Source organism: Dermacentor albipictus, chromosome 6 (assembly GCF_038994185.2).
Source record: "Dermacentor albipictus isolate Rhodes 1998 colony chromosome 6, USDA_Dalb.pri_finalv2, whole genome shotgun sequence".
NCBI classification, from domain to species: domain Eukaryota; kingdom Metazoa; phylum Arthropoda; class Arachnida; order Ixodida; family Ixodidae; genus Dermacentor; species Dermacentor albipictus.
The window spans coordinates 85,201,748-85,219,307 of NC_091826.1; the positions used below are offsets into that span (position 1 = coordinate 85,201,748).

Genomic DNA, 17,560 nt, shown 5'->3' on the forward strand with positions numbered 1-17,560 from the left:
TGTTGCTGACGTTATTAATTTATTATTTAAAACAGGGACGTTTCCTCGTGAACTAAAGCTTGCCAAAGTTACCCCAGTATTTAGAAAAAGGAGATTGTTTATCATTAACGAACTACCAACGCATCTGTGTGCTGCCATTTTTTAGTAAAATAATCGAGAAACTAACTGAGAAACGCCCCACAATTTATCTGAACAAATTTAATATTGTTACACTTTATCAGTTCCATTTTAAGTCAGGATATTCTACAGATCTCGCTCTAATATTTCTCACAGATTATTTAAAGAAGGCTATTGAATATGGTAGCTATGCCGGCTTTATTTTTGTTGAGCTAACTAGAGCCTTTAACATTATAAATCACCAGGTACTCTTTCTAAAATTAGAAGCAATGGGAATATCTGGTCTGGTCTTGCTACTAATCCGTAGTTACCTCCATAATAGAAACCTGTGGTCAGTGTTTCCGGGACATAGTCAATACAAATAATGACTAATATATGGGTACCACTAGGGTCCATTTTGGCCCCGCTTTTGTTGTTAATTTATGTTAAACATCTACCTAATTTCATCACGCACTGTCATTGTTTGCTGTATGCTGATGATACTACAATATTTAACCTGTATGAAAGCATGAATAACCTAGTAGAAAAACCTAATGCGGACCTTCTCGAAATATTACACTGTAGTACATTAAACAGATTACAGTTTAATCCAGCTAAAACTACGTGCATTTTCTTTACTTCACATCAACGTTTATTAGTTCCAGTTCCTTCCATTTGCATGCCGCAGTACTCTATCCATGCGAGTGATGACTCCATGTGTTTGGGCGTCAGACTAGATAGACACTTAAAATTTCATCACCACATTTCAAACGTAAAAAAAGATGTGTTATGATAATGACACGTGTACTTATCTTTATCGGGCGACCACGTTTCGCCGCTTAACAACTGTAATCGCACAGCGAGGGACGCGCCTGAATGTATCCGACGTTTCTGGAAAGGTATCGATGCTTCTACCCGGCTGGCTGTTGTCGCCGGACCTTGTGTTATCTGATTTCATCGCGTAACGCGAATGGTGTAGAACTTTGTGGAAGGCACACGGGTCCGAACGATTAGTCTGGAACATTCGACGACTGCTCTATAAAAGCCGACGCGCTTGACCCGCTGATCAGATTTTCGACAATCGCCCAGGCAGCACACCAGCATTGGTCCAACCATGGCCCAATGCTGGCAGAAATTGGTACCATTGTTGGACCAATGTTGGCATATTGGCAAAGTGCAACCCAATCCAATGTTGGCCCAGCGTTCAAGCCAAGATTGGACCAATGTTATGCCAATGCAGCAGCCATTGTGCTGCCAGCGTAGGACCAGCGTTAAAGCCAAGATTATGCCAATGCAGCAGCCATCGTAGGACCAGCGTTAAAGCCAAGATTGGGCCAATGTTATGCCAATGCAGCAGCCATCGTGCTGCAAGCGTAGGACCAGCCTTAAAGCCAAGATTGGACCAATGTTATGCCAATGCAGCTGCCATCGTAGGACCAGCGTTAAAGCCAAGATTGGGCCAATGTTATGCCAATGCAGCAGCCATCGTGCTGCCAGCGTAGGACCAGTGTTGAGCCATATCGTTACCAATATTAATGCCAGCTTTGAGCCAATGCCCTTTGCATGACGAATATTCTAGATATGCTGGCTTTAGAGCACGCACATATTCTTACCGCAAACATTTTGCTAGCGGCATTTTTTGTAGCAATTGTCCCCTTACTCTCTTCCTCAATAGTAGCTAGGAAAGCTCGACAAAAAGATGTCAAGAAGCAGAAGTCGTATATGACTGCAAATAATAATAAAAGAATACTGAAATTGACGTTTATGACAGTTTATTTGCGAATAAATTTTCACAAACAGGCATTTTCCGTGGACCTAGATGGGTGACACTCGGTTATCTTCAAACAGTTTATTTACAGGCACTGCCCTCAGGATAGGAATTGGGCAAGGTGCCGAGGACGGTGGGCTGGCAAGGGGCTTCAGGGCATGGAGCTGACGTCGGTAGGCAGGTTTGTCAGTGCTTGGCTGACAGCAGGCTTATCAGGCCCCCGAGGACCACGATAACGCGGTGGTTTCGTTGATATTGCCACCATATCCGATAGCGACTTCACCATTACTTGGAGGAAATGTTTGCACTGTAAAATGAAAAGAAACAATGTCAGAGATGTTGGTATGACAAATGTATGATGGAGAGTTTTCATTTGAAAAATCGCCATACTGCAACAATATTATAAGTCAGAGCAGAGAGTTCGAAGGGGTGAATCAAGAAACTTTCTTGCAAGAGATTTCTCAAGTAACACTTCCTAATATTTCGACATATATGGCATACCTTGTACAAGATGTAACGTAACACTTAGAACAGACATAAAATGCGCAGTCCGCTTTGTTTACAGCTCACACTTAGTCAGCGTAGCACTTTAAAATTAAAAATTGCAGCAAAACCTGCTGCAGCACAAAAAGCCTAGTTTCAGACAGTGTAGACACAATGCGGCCTTCGTGCGAAATTTTTAATGTGGAAACCGAGAAGTTCCGTCAAGAAACACTAGTAAAAGAAGCATTTATTCGAAAAGAAAGAAATACTGTCAGCTGGAAATGATGCTTGACCTATACCAGTGAGAAGAAGCGTGGTTCCTCGGTATCACTAGCAGGATCAGGCCGCACGCGTGGCTTGATAAAATCATAGTCCTGGAATTTGGGTGAAATTCACAGAGATTTACACGTGGTTCTACTCCAGACACTATTCAGAGGCTGCAAATAAAAAGAGCTATTTAATTACAGGCATTCTACATTAGCCAGGCCTGTTTCAGTAATATATATACCGCGTGATATTGCTTGGGTGATATAGCTTGGGTGATATTGCTTCTGATAAAACTTATAACATGCGCAAAACAAATGCACTCACCATTGTATGATCCATGCTTCTTTGTATCTGAGTTCATCCCACATCGAAGACGGTGCCCACGAGCGCCGACTTCTTTTCTAATTGTTGTTTCCCCTATATTAATTCTAACACTCACAAAAATTCGTGGCCACATTGCTGCGTATTTCAAGATGTAGGCTTCTCAGTAGGAATGACGACAGCAAGCGAGCATTTTTCACGAGAGGAGTGCGCTGGCAAGAACGAACGGCAAGCACTCAGGTGGTGTTGCACCCAGTCGGCGTGCTAGCGACACATAGAAAGAAAGAGTGAAAGGAAAGGGTGAACGAAGAATACGGCGTAAACGCCACTTTCCCCCGCTGGACCTAGCCCGAACGGGTTTTGGGGTGGCAGCGATGGAGGGCGACAAGGAGGACAATAGTGACCCCGCCGCTTTCCCCCATGCTTCCGAGAGCACCCAATTCGACACAGCAGCTTATGGCTGTCTGAACGCTTGACTGACAGCATTGACCAGGCTCACCTGGGTGCGTGAAGGAGAGGCAAGGGGGGTCTGAAGGACGGAAAGCTAGGCCGAAAAAAAAAATCCGGAATGCGCCGTGCCTACTAAAGACAAAGACAAGAGGTTGTTGACACGCAAAAGGCAAAACGTGCAATTAATTTTTTTTCTGTCAGGGGCATTCATACAAGGAGCTTACTACACATGCACGAACAAACAAATATATTAGAATAGGAGCATGATGTCGCCGCAACATGCCATGCATGCTAAACAAACAAACAATAGTTTCACTAATGCATATGCGCTCCATCTCGATGCAATATAAAACGGTTCCATCAGCTCTGAGGCACTGTAATTCTCGATTCTCCTCAGAATCCTGTCCCACTAAAGCCGCGGAGCGTACATGCAAAAAATACAATGCGCAGGCAAATTCGCAATACCGTTGCTTCTTATGGAAAGCTCAAGTTCTTATTCACGATCAATAAAGCAGTGGCTAAATTTATGCGACTTCCCCTGCTTGCTACGTGGTACACTGGCTTTTCTCTTTAGGGGACACATTTCGGTAAAGGAGAAGTGCAATAATGGCGGTGTACCATTCATGGAGTTGACATGGGAGAACATATTTTTGGTTCCTGCGCAGTGTGCCTGTGATCAGTGCGTTAGTTTTCAAAACACGTTGTTCAATCTCACCAAGTCGTAGAGCACTAAAAGCCGACAAGGCGAAAATTAGCTTATTACGGGCCAATGTCCTCCAAAGAAAGCCAACTACTAACCCATATTGGCAAATCCATACCAAAGTCGGTCCAATAATTCCAGCCTTGTTGAACGGCAGTGCCAATATTGTTTACTGACTGTGTAAAGTGGACCAACATTGGATCTCTATCAGAATGGCACAGCCAATATTGTTTACTTACTGTGTAAAGTGGGCCAACATTGGATCTCTATCAGAATGGCACAGCCAATATTGTTTACTTACTGTGTAAAGTGGGCCAACATTGGATATCTATCAGAATGGCACAGCCAATATTGTTTACTGACTGTGTAAAGTGGACCAACATTGGATCTCTATCAGAATGGCACAGCCAATATTGTTTACTTACTGTGTAAAGTGGGCCAACATTGGATCTCTATCAGAATGGCACAGCCAATATTGTTTACTGACTGTGTAAAGTGGGCCAACATTGGATCTCTATCAGAATGGCACAGCCAATATTGTTTACTGACTGTGTAAAGTGGGCCAACATTGGATCTCTATCAGAATGGCACAGCCAATATTGTTTACTGACTGTGTAAAGTGGGCCAACATTGGATCTCTATCAGAATGGCACAGCCAATATTGTTTACTGACTGTGTAATGTGGGCCAACGTTGGATCTCTATCAGAATGGCACAGCCAATATTGGCGCCACGCTGTTAACCTTAGGCCAACATTGGGCCAGGATCCAGAATGGCACTGCCAATATTGGAACCACGCTGTTAATCTTAGGCCATCATTGGGCCAAGAAGTGCCAATATGTTTCCAACGTTGGCCCAACCTGACGTGCCGCCTGGGCGCCGACTGTGTTCGCTGCTATCGTTGTGCTTTAAGTGTAGCCTGTTTTGTGGGCACAGGTTCGCCCAATAAAAGCTAGTTCTGTCTTTCACAGTACTGCTACTGTGTTCTTTCTTCACCGTCACTTCCACGTGACATCTGGTGGAGGTGCTAGTGCGTTCATGTACCGAACGCCCCCGCAAAACCGCGATCCAATCCCGAAGCCCGAGGACAGAACCAACAACGCCCAAGACCAACGTGCTAGGCGCAGACTGCAAGGACTGCCCCCAGAGCACGGACTTCTACCTGAGACGACAAAGAAGATCGTGGTCAAGACAACCCCAATGGCTGCCCCAGCGTCCCCTGTTATCCTACAACAACCTCGGGACCCACCAACCTTCCATGGAGCAGCGACTGAAGACCCGGAGTCATGGCTGGAGACCTACGAACGAATCGCAACATTCAATAACTGGGACTCCGACGAGAAGCTGCGGCATGTCTACTTCGCCTTAGAAGACACCGCCAGAACTTTGTTTGAGAACAGGGAATCGACCTTGACAACGTGGGACCTGTTCCGTAGCGGCTTCCTACGCACCTTTACAAGCGTCGTGCGCAAGGAAAGGGCCGAAGCTATGCTGGACGCCCGAGTGCAGCTACCAAACGAGAACGTTGCCATTTTTACGGAAGAAATGAGCCGTTTGTTCCGCCACGCCGACCCGGATATGGCCGAGGAGAAGAAAGTGCGCCTACTGATGCGTGGTGTAAAGGAGGAACTTTTCGCCGGGATGGTAAGAAGCCCACCGAAGACCGTCGAAGAGTTTCTTCGTGAGGCGACGAACATCGAGAAGACACTCGAAATGCGGAACCGGCAATTCAACCGCCGTACAAGCTCTACCCACTACGCAGGAATTCAATCACTGGCCACGGACGATCTGCGCGAGACCATCAGGGCCATTGTGCGCGAAGAACTGCGCAAGGTCTTGCCTTCGTCGCAGCCTCAAGTGGCCTCGATCGCCGACATCGTAAAAGAAGAGGTGCACCAATCGCTTGGAGTTCCTGAGGTGCAACCAGAACCGCCGCAGCCTCAGCCGCAAGCGATGAGCTACGCCGCCGTCGCCCGCCGTCAAGGTCCCCTTCCACGACCGCGCCAGGGCCCCATAACGCCGCAATTCCGTCGACCACCACTGCCGCCGCCAGCACGCCCACCCGTCGCCGAGCGCAGCTACCCGAGGAAGACAGACGTTTGGCGCGCTCCTGACCACCGCCCGCTCATCTACCACTGCGGAGAAGCAGGTCACGTCTACCGACGATGCCCGTACCGAGAGATGGGACTGCGAGGTTTCGCCGTCAACGCGCCGCGTCCACAGCTTGGAGAGCGCCCACGTGACATCGCCGACTACCTCGCCGCTTCTCAATGGAGCTCTCCACGACCGTCGCGTTCGCCATCACCAGGCCGCTACCTGTCGCCGCAGCGCCGACCATACAGTGGCCCAGCCCGGGGCCGGTCAGCGAGCCCATATCCGGAAAACTAAAAGCAGCAACCGATGGAGGTGCGGTTGCTGTTCGTCGAACTGACGAAGATCCTCCGCCGCCGACGAAGTCGACGAAGAAACCATCTCGACGACCTAATGACGACACACCGCCGTCCCGACGAAGTCAGCAAGCCAAGACTACACCGAAGAAAGACGACTTGACGACGCGACGTTCCAGCTTCAGTTCAACACGACGCAGCCGTGATCCGATGACAAGACCTAACTGCAACGCCAGACAAAGAACCACCGACCTCGCTGTGGTTCTCGACGGCCACGCGGTTACTGCCTTAGTGGACACAGGGGCTGATTACTCCGTCATGAATGGACACATCGCCGCCCAGTTGAAGAAGGTTAACACTGCATGGGAAGGCCCTCAAATTCGCACCGCTGGAGGACACCTGATTACGCCGACTGGAATCTGCACGGCAAGGATAACCATTCATGACCGGACTTACCCTGCCACCTTCGTTATCCTCCAACAGTGTTCTCGAGACCTCATTCTCGGTATGGACTTCCTGAACCAACACGGCGCAGTCATCGACCTGAAGTCGAAGTCAATAACGCTGTCGGAAGATAAAGCGATACCGCCGGAGAGCCCTCGTAGTCACCACGCCTTGAGTGTGCTCGAAGACCAAGTGACCATCCCGCCCCGCTCCAGCATTGTTATTTCAGTCGGCACCGAAATACCCGCTGACGTAGAAGGTGTCATCGAAGGCGACCAACGTCTCCTGCTAGACCGTGAAATTTGCGTCGCAAGAGGTATCGCTCGACTGCATGGAGGGAAAACTGAAGTGTTGCTGACAAACTTCAGCCCGGAGTTCAAGCACATCAATAAGGGCACGACGATCGCGTGCATCGAGGAAATTGTGGAAACCAGTAATGCGTTTGTCCTCTCGGATTCCGCCGCATCTACTCCGACGACCATGGTTCCCGAACGAGAATACGACATTAATCCAAGCCTCCCACTGATTAAGCAACAGCAGCTCAGAAGTCTGCTCCGACGATACAAAGGCTGCTTTTCGACGACATCGAGGATTCGACAAACACCAGTCACCAAGCATCGCATAATCACCGAGGAGTACGCTCGACCACTCCGCCAAAGCCCTTACCGAGTTTCGCCGCGAGAACGCGAAGCTATATGAGAACAAGTCGACGAAATGCTGCGCGACGACATCATCCAGCCGTCGAAAAGCCCGTGGGCATCCCCTGTTGTCCTGGTGAAGAAAAAGGACGGAACCCTACGTTTCTGCGTCGATTATCGTCGTCTGAACAAGATCACGAAGAAGGACGTATACCCCCTTCCACGGATAGACGACGCATTGGATCGGCTCTGCAACGCTAAGTACTTCTCCTCGATGGACCTCAAGTCTGGCTATTGGCAAATAGAAGTCGACGAAAGAGATCGCGAAAAAACCGCCTTAATCACCCCAGACGGCCTCTACGAGTTCAAGGTTATGCCATTTGGACTGTGCTCGGCGCCTGCAACGTTCCAGCGCGTGATGGATACGGTTTTAGCGGGATTGAAATGGCAGACCTGTCTCGTTTACTTGGATGACGTCGTTGTATTCGCCGGAAATTTCGACGATCACCTTAGGCGGCTTGCCACAGTACTAGAGGCCATCAAGTCATCAGGGCTCACTCTGAAGCCAGAAAAATGCCGCTTCGCTTACGACGAGCTTCTGTTCCTAGGACACGTCATCAGTAAATCCGGAGTACGCCCCGACCCCCAGAAAACAGCTGCCATCGCAAAGTTCCCGCAGCCCACCGACAAGAAGGCAGTGCGTAGATTCCTTGGCATGTGTGCCTACTATAGGCGCTTTGTCAAGGACTTTTCACGCATCGCCGAGCCGTTGACACGTCTAACTAAATGTGATGTTGAGTTCAAGTGGGAAACGCCGCAGGCCGACGCATTTGAAGAACTCAAACGACGCATGCAGTCGCCGCCGGTACTTGCACACTTCGACGAGTACGCCGATACAGAAATCCATACTGACGCCAGTAGCCTAGGCCTCGGTGCCGTTCTAGTCCAGAGAAAAAACGGGGTCGAACAGGTGATATCTTACGCTAGCCGGTCGCTGTCAAAAGCGGAAGGCAACTATTCTACGACCGAAAAGGAATGCCTCGCCATCATTTGGGCTACAGCTAAATTTCACCCTCATCTTTATGGCAGGCCATTCAAAGTCGTCAGTGACCATCACGCGTTGTGTTGGCTAGCGAGTATAAAGGATCCTTCAGGACGACTGGCGCGGTGGAGCCTCAGACTACAAGAATACGACATCACTGTAACCTACAAGTCCGGACGAAAACACTCCGATGCCGATTGCCTATCACGCGCCCCCATTAACCCGCCGCCGCAAGATGACGAAGATGACGACGCCTTCCTTGGCATGATAAGCGCGGAAGACTTCGCTGAACAGCATCGGGCAGACCTGGAGCTAAAAGGCCTGGTGGAATATTTGGAAGGGCACACCGACGTTGTCCCCAGGGCATTTAAGCGCGGACTATCTTCCTTCAAGCTTCAAAACAATCTACTCGTGAAGAACTTTTCACCAGTCCGCGCCAACTACCTTCTTGTTGTCCCGTCAGGACTTCGTCCAGAAGTATTGCACGCCCTACATGACGATCCGACCGCTGGACACCTCGGTTTTTCCCGGACACTCTCGAGGATACAACAAAAGTATTATTGGCTGCGCCTGACCGCCGACGTCGCCCATTATGTCAGAACATGCCGAGACTGTCAGCGACGTAAGACACCGCCGACAAGGCCAGCCCGATTACTACAGCCAATCGAGCCTCCTTGCCGACCATTCCAGCAGATCGGGATGGACTTGCTGGGACCCTTTCCCACGTCAACAACCGGAAATAAGTGGATCGTCGCGGCGATGGACTACCTCACCCGCTTCGCTGAAACTAAAGCACTGCCGAAAGGTAGCGCAGCCGAAGTGGCGAAATTCTTTGTCGAAAACATCCTGCTGCGACATGGCGCCCCAGAAGTCCCCATCACCGACAGAGGAACGGCCTTTACAGCGGAGCTCACTCAAGCCATTCTGAACTACAGTCAGACAAGGCACAGGAGGACAACGGCCTACCACCCGCAGACGAATGGTCTTACGGAGCGGCTGAATAAGACCCTCGCCGACATGCTAGCGATGTACGTCGACGTCGAACACAAGACGTGGGATGCCGTCCTGCCGTACGTAACATTCGCTTACAACACGGTGGTGCAAGAAACAACACAGATCACGCCGTTCAAGTTGGTTTACGGCAGGAACCCGACGACGACGCTCGACGCCATGTTGCCACACGTCACTGACGAAGAGAATGTTGACGTCGCTAGCTATCTCCAGCGCGCCGAAGAAGCCCGACAGCTCGCCCGCCTACGGATCAAGAACCAACAGAGGACCGACAGCCGACACTACAACCTCCGACGACGCTTTGTTGAGTACCAGCCCGGCGACCGTGTTTGGGTTTGGACACCGATACGCCGTCAAGGACTCAGTGAGAAACTACTCCGACGCTATTTCGGACCCTACAAGGTCATCTGACGTATTGGTGCTCTGGACTATGAGGTCGTGCCAGAAGGCATTTCGCATTCACAGTGGCGCCGCGCACGATCTGAAGTGGTCCACGTGGTGCGCCTTAAACCCTTTTACGGACGCTGACGAAATTCCTTATTTTTTTGTTGTTTTCTTTGCTACGGGTGTTTTTATTTCGCTTTTATGTAGCATCGGGTCGATGCTTTTTAAGAGGGGGGTATTGACACGTGTACTTATCTTTATCGGGCGACCACGTTTCGCCGCTTAACAACTGTAATCGCACAGTGAGGGACGCGCCTGAATGTATCCGATGTTTCTGGAAAGTTATCGATGCTTCTACCCGGTTGTCTGTTGTCGCCGAACTTCCTGTTATCTGATTTCATCGCGTAACGCGAATGGTGTAGAGCTTTGTGGAAGGCACACGGGTCCGAAGGATTAGTCTGGAACATTCGACGACTGCTCTATAAAAGCCGACGCGCTTGACCCGCTGATCAGATTTTTGACGATCGCCGACTGTGTTCGCCGCTATCGTTGTGCTTTAAGTGTAGCCTGTTTTGTGGGCACAGGTTGGCCCAATAAAAGCTAGTTTTGTCTTTCACAGTACTGCTACTGTGTTCTTTCTTCACCGTCACTACCACGTGACAATATACGCATCCTCATTCGAGCTCGTCCCTTTTTTTTCGCATTCTATTCTGTTATCATTGTATTATGCATTCATTCATTCAAATATTAACTAATGTATAATTACATGGGGTATTACAAACAGTACTCATCTTGCACCACTGTAAATCGTCCAGAATAGAGCAATCAAAGTAATAACTTTTAGCTCATACTACACCAACGCCAAACAATTATTACACGCCAATAGTATCCTTACAGTACCTGACATACTTAAATATAATCTAGGTATCTGGTTATATATACATATCAACAATCAATTCCCCTTTTCTTTCATTCCGTCTTCTGTCCTAGACAACACTAACAGCGCTAGATTTGCTCGTAAGAAAAATCTCATCTTACCTAAAGTTCTAACCGACTACGGCAAGCAATCTGTTCATTTCAGCGCTTTTTTAGCATGGAACTCGCTACCGTTTGTATTAAAATTAATGACGCTACACATGATTAGAGAATTCAAAAAGTTCCTTTTGAACCAACCGAGCCTTACTTAATATTTTCGCATATGCCGCATATTGCATGCGCTTGCATTTTCGCTGGCTAATACTCAAGTTTATGTTATACTTATTAATCACATATGAAACTGTTTAAACAAGCCCATTTTCTTTTCTATTTGTTCATGTTTCCATATGTTGCTTAACTGATTTATTTCGTGTTCTACAGTTTTTATAATTGCTGCCATTGTAATTTTGTCTCATAGTAGTATTTATTACTGTTGCTGCGTTAACTAAGTTTACTTTTCCTTTCGTTTATATCCTGTACAGGAGGTCCCAATTTAGTCTCCGACTCCGGGACCTTCTCCTGTATATAACATGTAATAACTTCGTATGCAGTAATAAAATTTGATACTGAATTTGATTCTGTATTTAGGCACGAATAGTTCGGCTCGAGAATAGAAGCTTCACTCAGGAGCAATGTTTTAATTTTCTACTAAGATATCGAGACCGCCGCCTTTTATAGAAAGCACGTTAAGTACAGGAAAAGACGTCCGTATAAAGAATGCCTTCAAGGAGCCAAATTAGCTTATTACGATTAAATGCGGGTTGCAACCAATCATCTCAAGCTCACCACTTTTGTTATGGAAACTGAGAGCGTTGACATTTAGGATTCGTAATTCTTCTGAGCTATGGGAGGTAACGTCCGGCACCAACCAATCGACAAGACCGCAGTAGCAGGAAAGAAGAAAATTAGTGTTTGCTTTAATAAAAAAGGACAGCTTATAACAGTAAAAGAAGCTGGGCTAGCAACTCTAATAGGGAAAAAAGTTGAACTTGGCAATTTTCTCGACACAATGTTTCGAACTTTGACGTTTTCCTCCGATTTGTACTGCAGCGGGTGACAGGCGCGCACTATCTTATCTTTTTGCGACCATTGTGGTAGGTTGCCATGGGCATGCGATTGAAGATGTGTGTATAGTCCCGTGTAATGGCGGAAGGCCTGAAATCCAAGAGCATCCAAAAGCTTCAGAGCACCTGATGGGCAACACTTGTGGAGCAATTAATCGAACAAGCTGAAGCCTTGTTCGCCCCTAAGTAGGAACAGCGCTGAGGGCTGGTAGACCCATCCTGGTTAGCATTGCATCTTTGTTAACCACATCTAAATGGTATCATTGTTTAATGAAGTGACAATATTTTCTATTATAGATTTTTTATTGTTAAATGATGGCCCGGGACCTCGAAAGTCTTGAAGGTAACCCTCAGAAGCTTCAGTGACCATTTATACTTGTTATAATAACTTTTCTACAACCAGTTTAGCTTTCGTTTCCTATAAGTGGTTTTGTCGTAGCGACATGATACAGACATTAGACACATGGGAGCATGGCGTCACCACGTTTTGACGCTGTCCTTGGCTCCATCAATCGCATCCTATACTGCTACTTGATATGGGGGCCGAATCAGCAGTAGAGAACACGATCATGTGCGCTGCCGAAAACTTTACGCTGTCCTGCTCCCAGTTGACCACCTCCAACCGTCTTGACCACTTGCTTCCCTGGCGGATGCGAAGGTGGCAGCAATTTCGTATTCGAAAATATCTCGGTAACTGTGCAGGTGACCATAACGTAACGTAAATCTTAAAGTGTGAAGATTAATTACGGCATTAGATGCCCGTTAATAATTCAAGCATTTCAAATCACTAAAGATAAATTTTATGAACTATGCCGGTAGCTTGTCTAATATTCTGAGAGAACTCAATGCAATACACGCTAACATTTTGGGGAATAGGAGAAATCCCACGAGAAATGTGCGGACAGTGCTTCAGGAGCACCAGTGAAATACAGGTTGCGCAAGAAATTTGAAAGCAGGCACTCGAAGACGTTATACAGCCGTTATTTCAAAGTCTTCCAAGAGTCCTACAAAACTTGTACGGAACATCAAGTTAGAGTTTGGCTAAAATGCGATCCACGTTATGAATAATGTGTTAAGAATGTTTAACGTTTATGGCAGAATTATATTTGATACAGATGCATAATACTCGTTTTTTCCGGTTTTATGCATTGTACAATGTTTCGGTCAGCTAAAGTATGCACCCTGCTTATATACCGTAAAAAAGGTACAGGTTTGGGTACGTGTAGAAGAGGATCAAAGTGCGATGCTTAGCTAGGCCCTTTGCAGTGAATCGCGCATTGAAGTGCTGCAAGGGTGGCGCGTATTCTGAATGGCAGGATACTTGAATCACTCAATGTTCACCTGTAGTTTAACAAATACTTTAACTACCACTAAGAGAGACTAAAGTTTGTTAAATAGGGTATAATTACGGACAACGTGCATGCCGTGTTAAATGTGGGGGAAGCAAATACAGCATTTGTATGAAATTACCAATTCATACGCTCCGCAGTGTCATACTATAGTTATCGGTAATGTTTCCTCAAGTCCCGCAAGAACTCTAGGACGTACAATGCTCGATTGGTAAAGAAGCAACGCCTTGAGTGCTGTGTGCGGCGATACTAAGCCAATTTTGGCCCAAATATGCGTTCTTCAAGTAAATAAATAACTACCATTTTCCGCCCACTGTATACGCCTGCCTTTATGATAAATCTGTGCTCACTCCGCTGTATATTGCGAAAATTTTTCGCCCACAATCGCGCGCAAGCACACATGCTGGGTAATTTCCGCAACCCGTTACTAGATTTTCTCAGTTGTTCCGCCGAGGATCGCATTATCATATCAAATCAATTACATTTCGGCACTAAAATATCGTGGAGACACACCCAATAAGCAGTCAATTGGCTTTAAAAAGAACTGTGTCCTGGAGTACAACTTCGATGGCGAAAGAAAAGAGTAGTGAACATATATGTGGCGATCATTTCAATGCTTTACGGAATTGTCGAATTACGCCTGTGGCAGATAACATAATTGTTCTTCTTGAGCTGCATTATTCGTAGCGGCGGACATTAGTAGCCTGAAAAATTTAAACACATATAGAACGCATTAACAGGAATCATCTAATTAAGTTCATAAAGACTTAGTTTACGCGCCGTAAATAAATAATTAGGAACGTAATATGGGAACGGCAATTGCACTTTCCGATTTACGAATTGCAGCAGGTAAATTTGCATGATTTCTTCATTCGAAATGAATTTTGAGGTTTACACCAGTTTGTAGGTGTAATACGGGATGTGGGACGAGAAAGATGGGTGTTCCAGTTGCTTTTGTGCTGCAATGCACGAAAGAGTGTTTTGCTAAAGAGTAAGTGTGACAACTGAATATTCTTCAGGTGAATTTATTGTAGCATATCTCAAAGCTGCTCTCATATTCGAAAATATTTCGAAGTGAATACGACGCCGGACCTCACGTTCGTGAAGAACGACGAGAAGGGGAATATCTCCTGGCGCAACACGGGGTCAGAGCTCGGCAGCGACCACTACATCGTAGAGGTCATCATACCGGAAGAGGTCAAGGCCTCGGAGGTCACCAGAAAACATTATTTTACGGATTGGGATGCCTTCCGTAGCCTGTTACCAACGGAGATGGAGGAAATCAATAACATAGAAGAATGGTCAGCTCACATCGCGGGGAAGGTCAAGGAGGCGACCAAAATCACAGAAACGGATGAGCAGGTCGACAAGGTTGACAGCCGCCTCGCGCACTTATTCGAAGCAAAGCAATCTATCCTAAACAGGTGGAAGAAGCAACGACTAAATCGGCGCCTAAGGAAGAAGGTGGCGGAACTGAATCGCGCCATCGAAGTTCATTGTCGGCTGCTCTGCACGCAACAATGGAACGAAATCTGTAATGCTGCGGACGGGCAGATGCATAGCGGCAAAACCTGGAACTTGATGCGGCATCTGCTCGACGAGACTAAAACAAAGTCCCACCAACGCGACCGCCTCGCAAAGATCATTCACAGAGCAGTCAAGGAAAACGGGGAAACTGAAGTAATCAGACGCATAAACAGCAAGTATCTTCCGGTTACACCCACGGAAAGGCATCCTGAGTACGGCGGTCAAGCCAACGAGAAGCTTGACCGCGACATCAGCGTCGAGGAGGTGCGAGCAGCCCTGCACGAACTAAACAGCAAGTCAGCGGCCGGCCCGGATCACATCTCGAACAGAGCGCTCAAGAACCTCAGCGATGTGGCCATCGAAAACCTCACCGGTTACTACAACAAGTGCTGGAGTGCGGGGTCACTGCCCCAGCAGTGGAAGAGTGCCAAGACCATACTCATCCCCAAACCAGGCAAGCCGCCGAACACGGACAACCTCCGGCCCATCTCGCTCACGTCCTGCGTGGGCAAGGTGTTGGAGCACGTCCTCATGGGTAGGTGGCAGGATTACCTGGAGGAGTCGGGACTATACCCCACCACGATCATCGGGTTTCGGCGTTCCCTCGGCACCCAAGACGCGATGATTCTGTTGAAGAAAGATATAATTGACGAAGATACCCTAACGAAAGACAACAAGGCCATTCTGGGGCTGGACCTGCAGAGCGCCTTCGACAAGGTGAAACACTCTGCAATCCTAGCCCAGGTGTCCAGACTCAACATGGGCGCAAGAACATACAATTATATCAAGGACTTTCTGACGGGACGGACTACCGAGCTCTGCGCCGGCGATCTACGGCTCCAAGAGAAGAGGCTCGGCAGTGTCGGGACCCCCCAAGGCTCGGTCATCTCGCCGTTGTTATTCAACCTCGTCATGATCGGGGTGGCCAAGCGACTCTCTCGCGTCGAGGGCGTCCGGCACACCATCTACGCCGATGACATCACGCTGTGGGTTCCGGGAGGCAGCGATGGTCACATTGAGAGCACGCTGCAAGAAGCCGTCGATGCGATTGAAGACCAGCTGAACGGTTCCGGTTTGATCTGCTCACCGAGCAAGTCAGAACTGCTGGTGTTGCCACCGAAATACGTCAGACGTAAGAAGAGCGAAGCGAGGGATTACGAGGCCATCAAGATCGTGACGAGGAACGGCCACGTGATCCCGGAGGTCGACAAAATCCGGGTGCTCGGCATGATCATAGACAAGCGACGAGGCAACGGCGAGACTATTTCCCGCCTTACAGCCAAGATTACCAACGCAATACGTCTCATCAGACGGGTCGCCAACCGCAAGGCCGGGATGAAGGAGGAAAGCTTGACTAGTCTTGTGCACTCCTTCGTAATCAGCCACGTCACCTACGTTGCAGCCTTCCACAACTGGATGCAATGTGAAAGGAATAAAATCGACGCCCTGATACGCCGAGCTTACAAGGCGGCGCTCGGACTATTCGAGTGTACGAGCACCAACAAGCTCCTGAGCCTGGGGGTACACAATACCCTCGACGAAATTGCGGAAGCGCAACGGACCGCCCAGCTGGAGCGGCTCTCTATGACCGAAGCCGGCAGGCGCATACTTCAATACTTGGGCTTCACGCCCGGAGCGAAAGCGGCGAGTAGCGACGTTTCTGTCCCGGACGGAACCCGGCGCCGGATTCGGGTGGACCTCATCCCGAGAAACATGAACCCGGAGTACAACAAGGAGAGAAGAGCGGCGAGGGCCAAGGCCCTCATCGACTTTCACGCCAAGGACGAGCACGCAAGGTTCGTAGATGCGGCAGAATACCAGGGAGACTGCGCGGCGTTCGTAGCTACCGTCATCGAGGCTTCGTCCGGCGCGACGAGGGCAGCGGCGAGCTTACGGGTCCGCGAGGCGTGTCAGGCGGAGGAGGTGGCCATTGCCCTGGCCATTGCCGACCCCGGGTGCCAGACGGTGTTGTGCGATTCCCGAAGTGCAGTGCGGAATTATGCAAAGGGCAAAGTGTGTGGTGAGGCTGTGCGCGTTCTGTGCTCGGCTGACCTGCAACGACAGAATCGGTGTGTTAGAATCAAGTGGTTCCCGGCGCACGCGGGCAACGATGCGTCCGAGAAGCACGATAACCACAACGAGACGGCACACGCAGTGGCGCGAGCGCTAACCAACCGCGCCGCTGCAACCGACCGTCCAACGTGGTGTAGTGCCAAGGACCGAATGACGACGTTCAACGAACTTACCCAGTTCCACCGCATGGCTCGAAGGACTTTCCCACCCCCGCACCCGGGGCTGAGCCGAGCGGAGGCGGTGCTGTTCAGACAATTACAAACTGGTTCTTTACCCACCCCAGTATTAATGACTCATCTATACCCTAAATTATATGTGAGTGATGTGTGCCGCGTGTGCCAGCGGGAGAGGGCCACCCTGACGCACATCCTATGGGATTGCACCAAGTTTCCCAATGAGGCTTCGACAAGTACAGCGATTCCTCCGCGACTCGCGGCTGCGGCGGAATGCTACGACCACGAAAGCCAAACCTGGGCCGTCCAGCAGGTCTCGGCGGCTCTTGAAAGACAAAGGCCGAGCGAAACCGACGGAACGTTGCCCCCCAGGGCGACCAACCGCGGGAGTAACACGCGCTGGAGTTGA

The 17,560-nt window shown here is 48.8% G+C and overlaps 2 protein-coding genes across 2 annotated transcripts in view; one reads left to right on the plus strand and one right to left on the minus strand.

The window, feature by feature from the left end:
• Positions 1–17,560, minus strand: part of LOC139046952 (uncharacterized) — a 71,942-nt gene that overhangs the window by 53,769 nt on the left and 613 nt on the right. The gene's annotated exons all lie outside the window — the stretch shown is intronic.
• The window catches only part of LOC139061425 (uncharacterized), a 2,928-nt gene continuing 18 nt past the window's right edge, over positions 14,651–17,560 (plus strand). Inside the window, exon 1 of the mRNA XM_070541415.1 lies at positions 14,651–17,560. This exon is cut by the window's right edge and continues 18 nt beyond it. Within this exon, the coding sequence (XP_070397516.1) occupies positions 14,651–17,560 (2,910 nt within the window).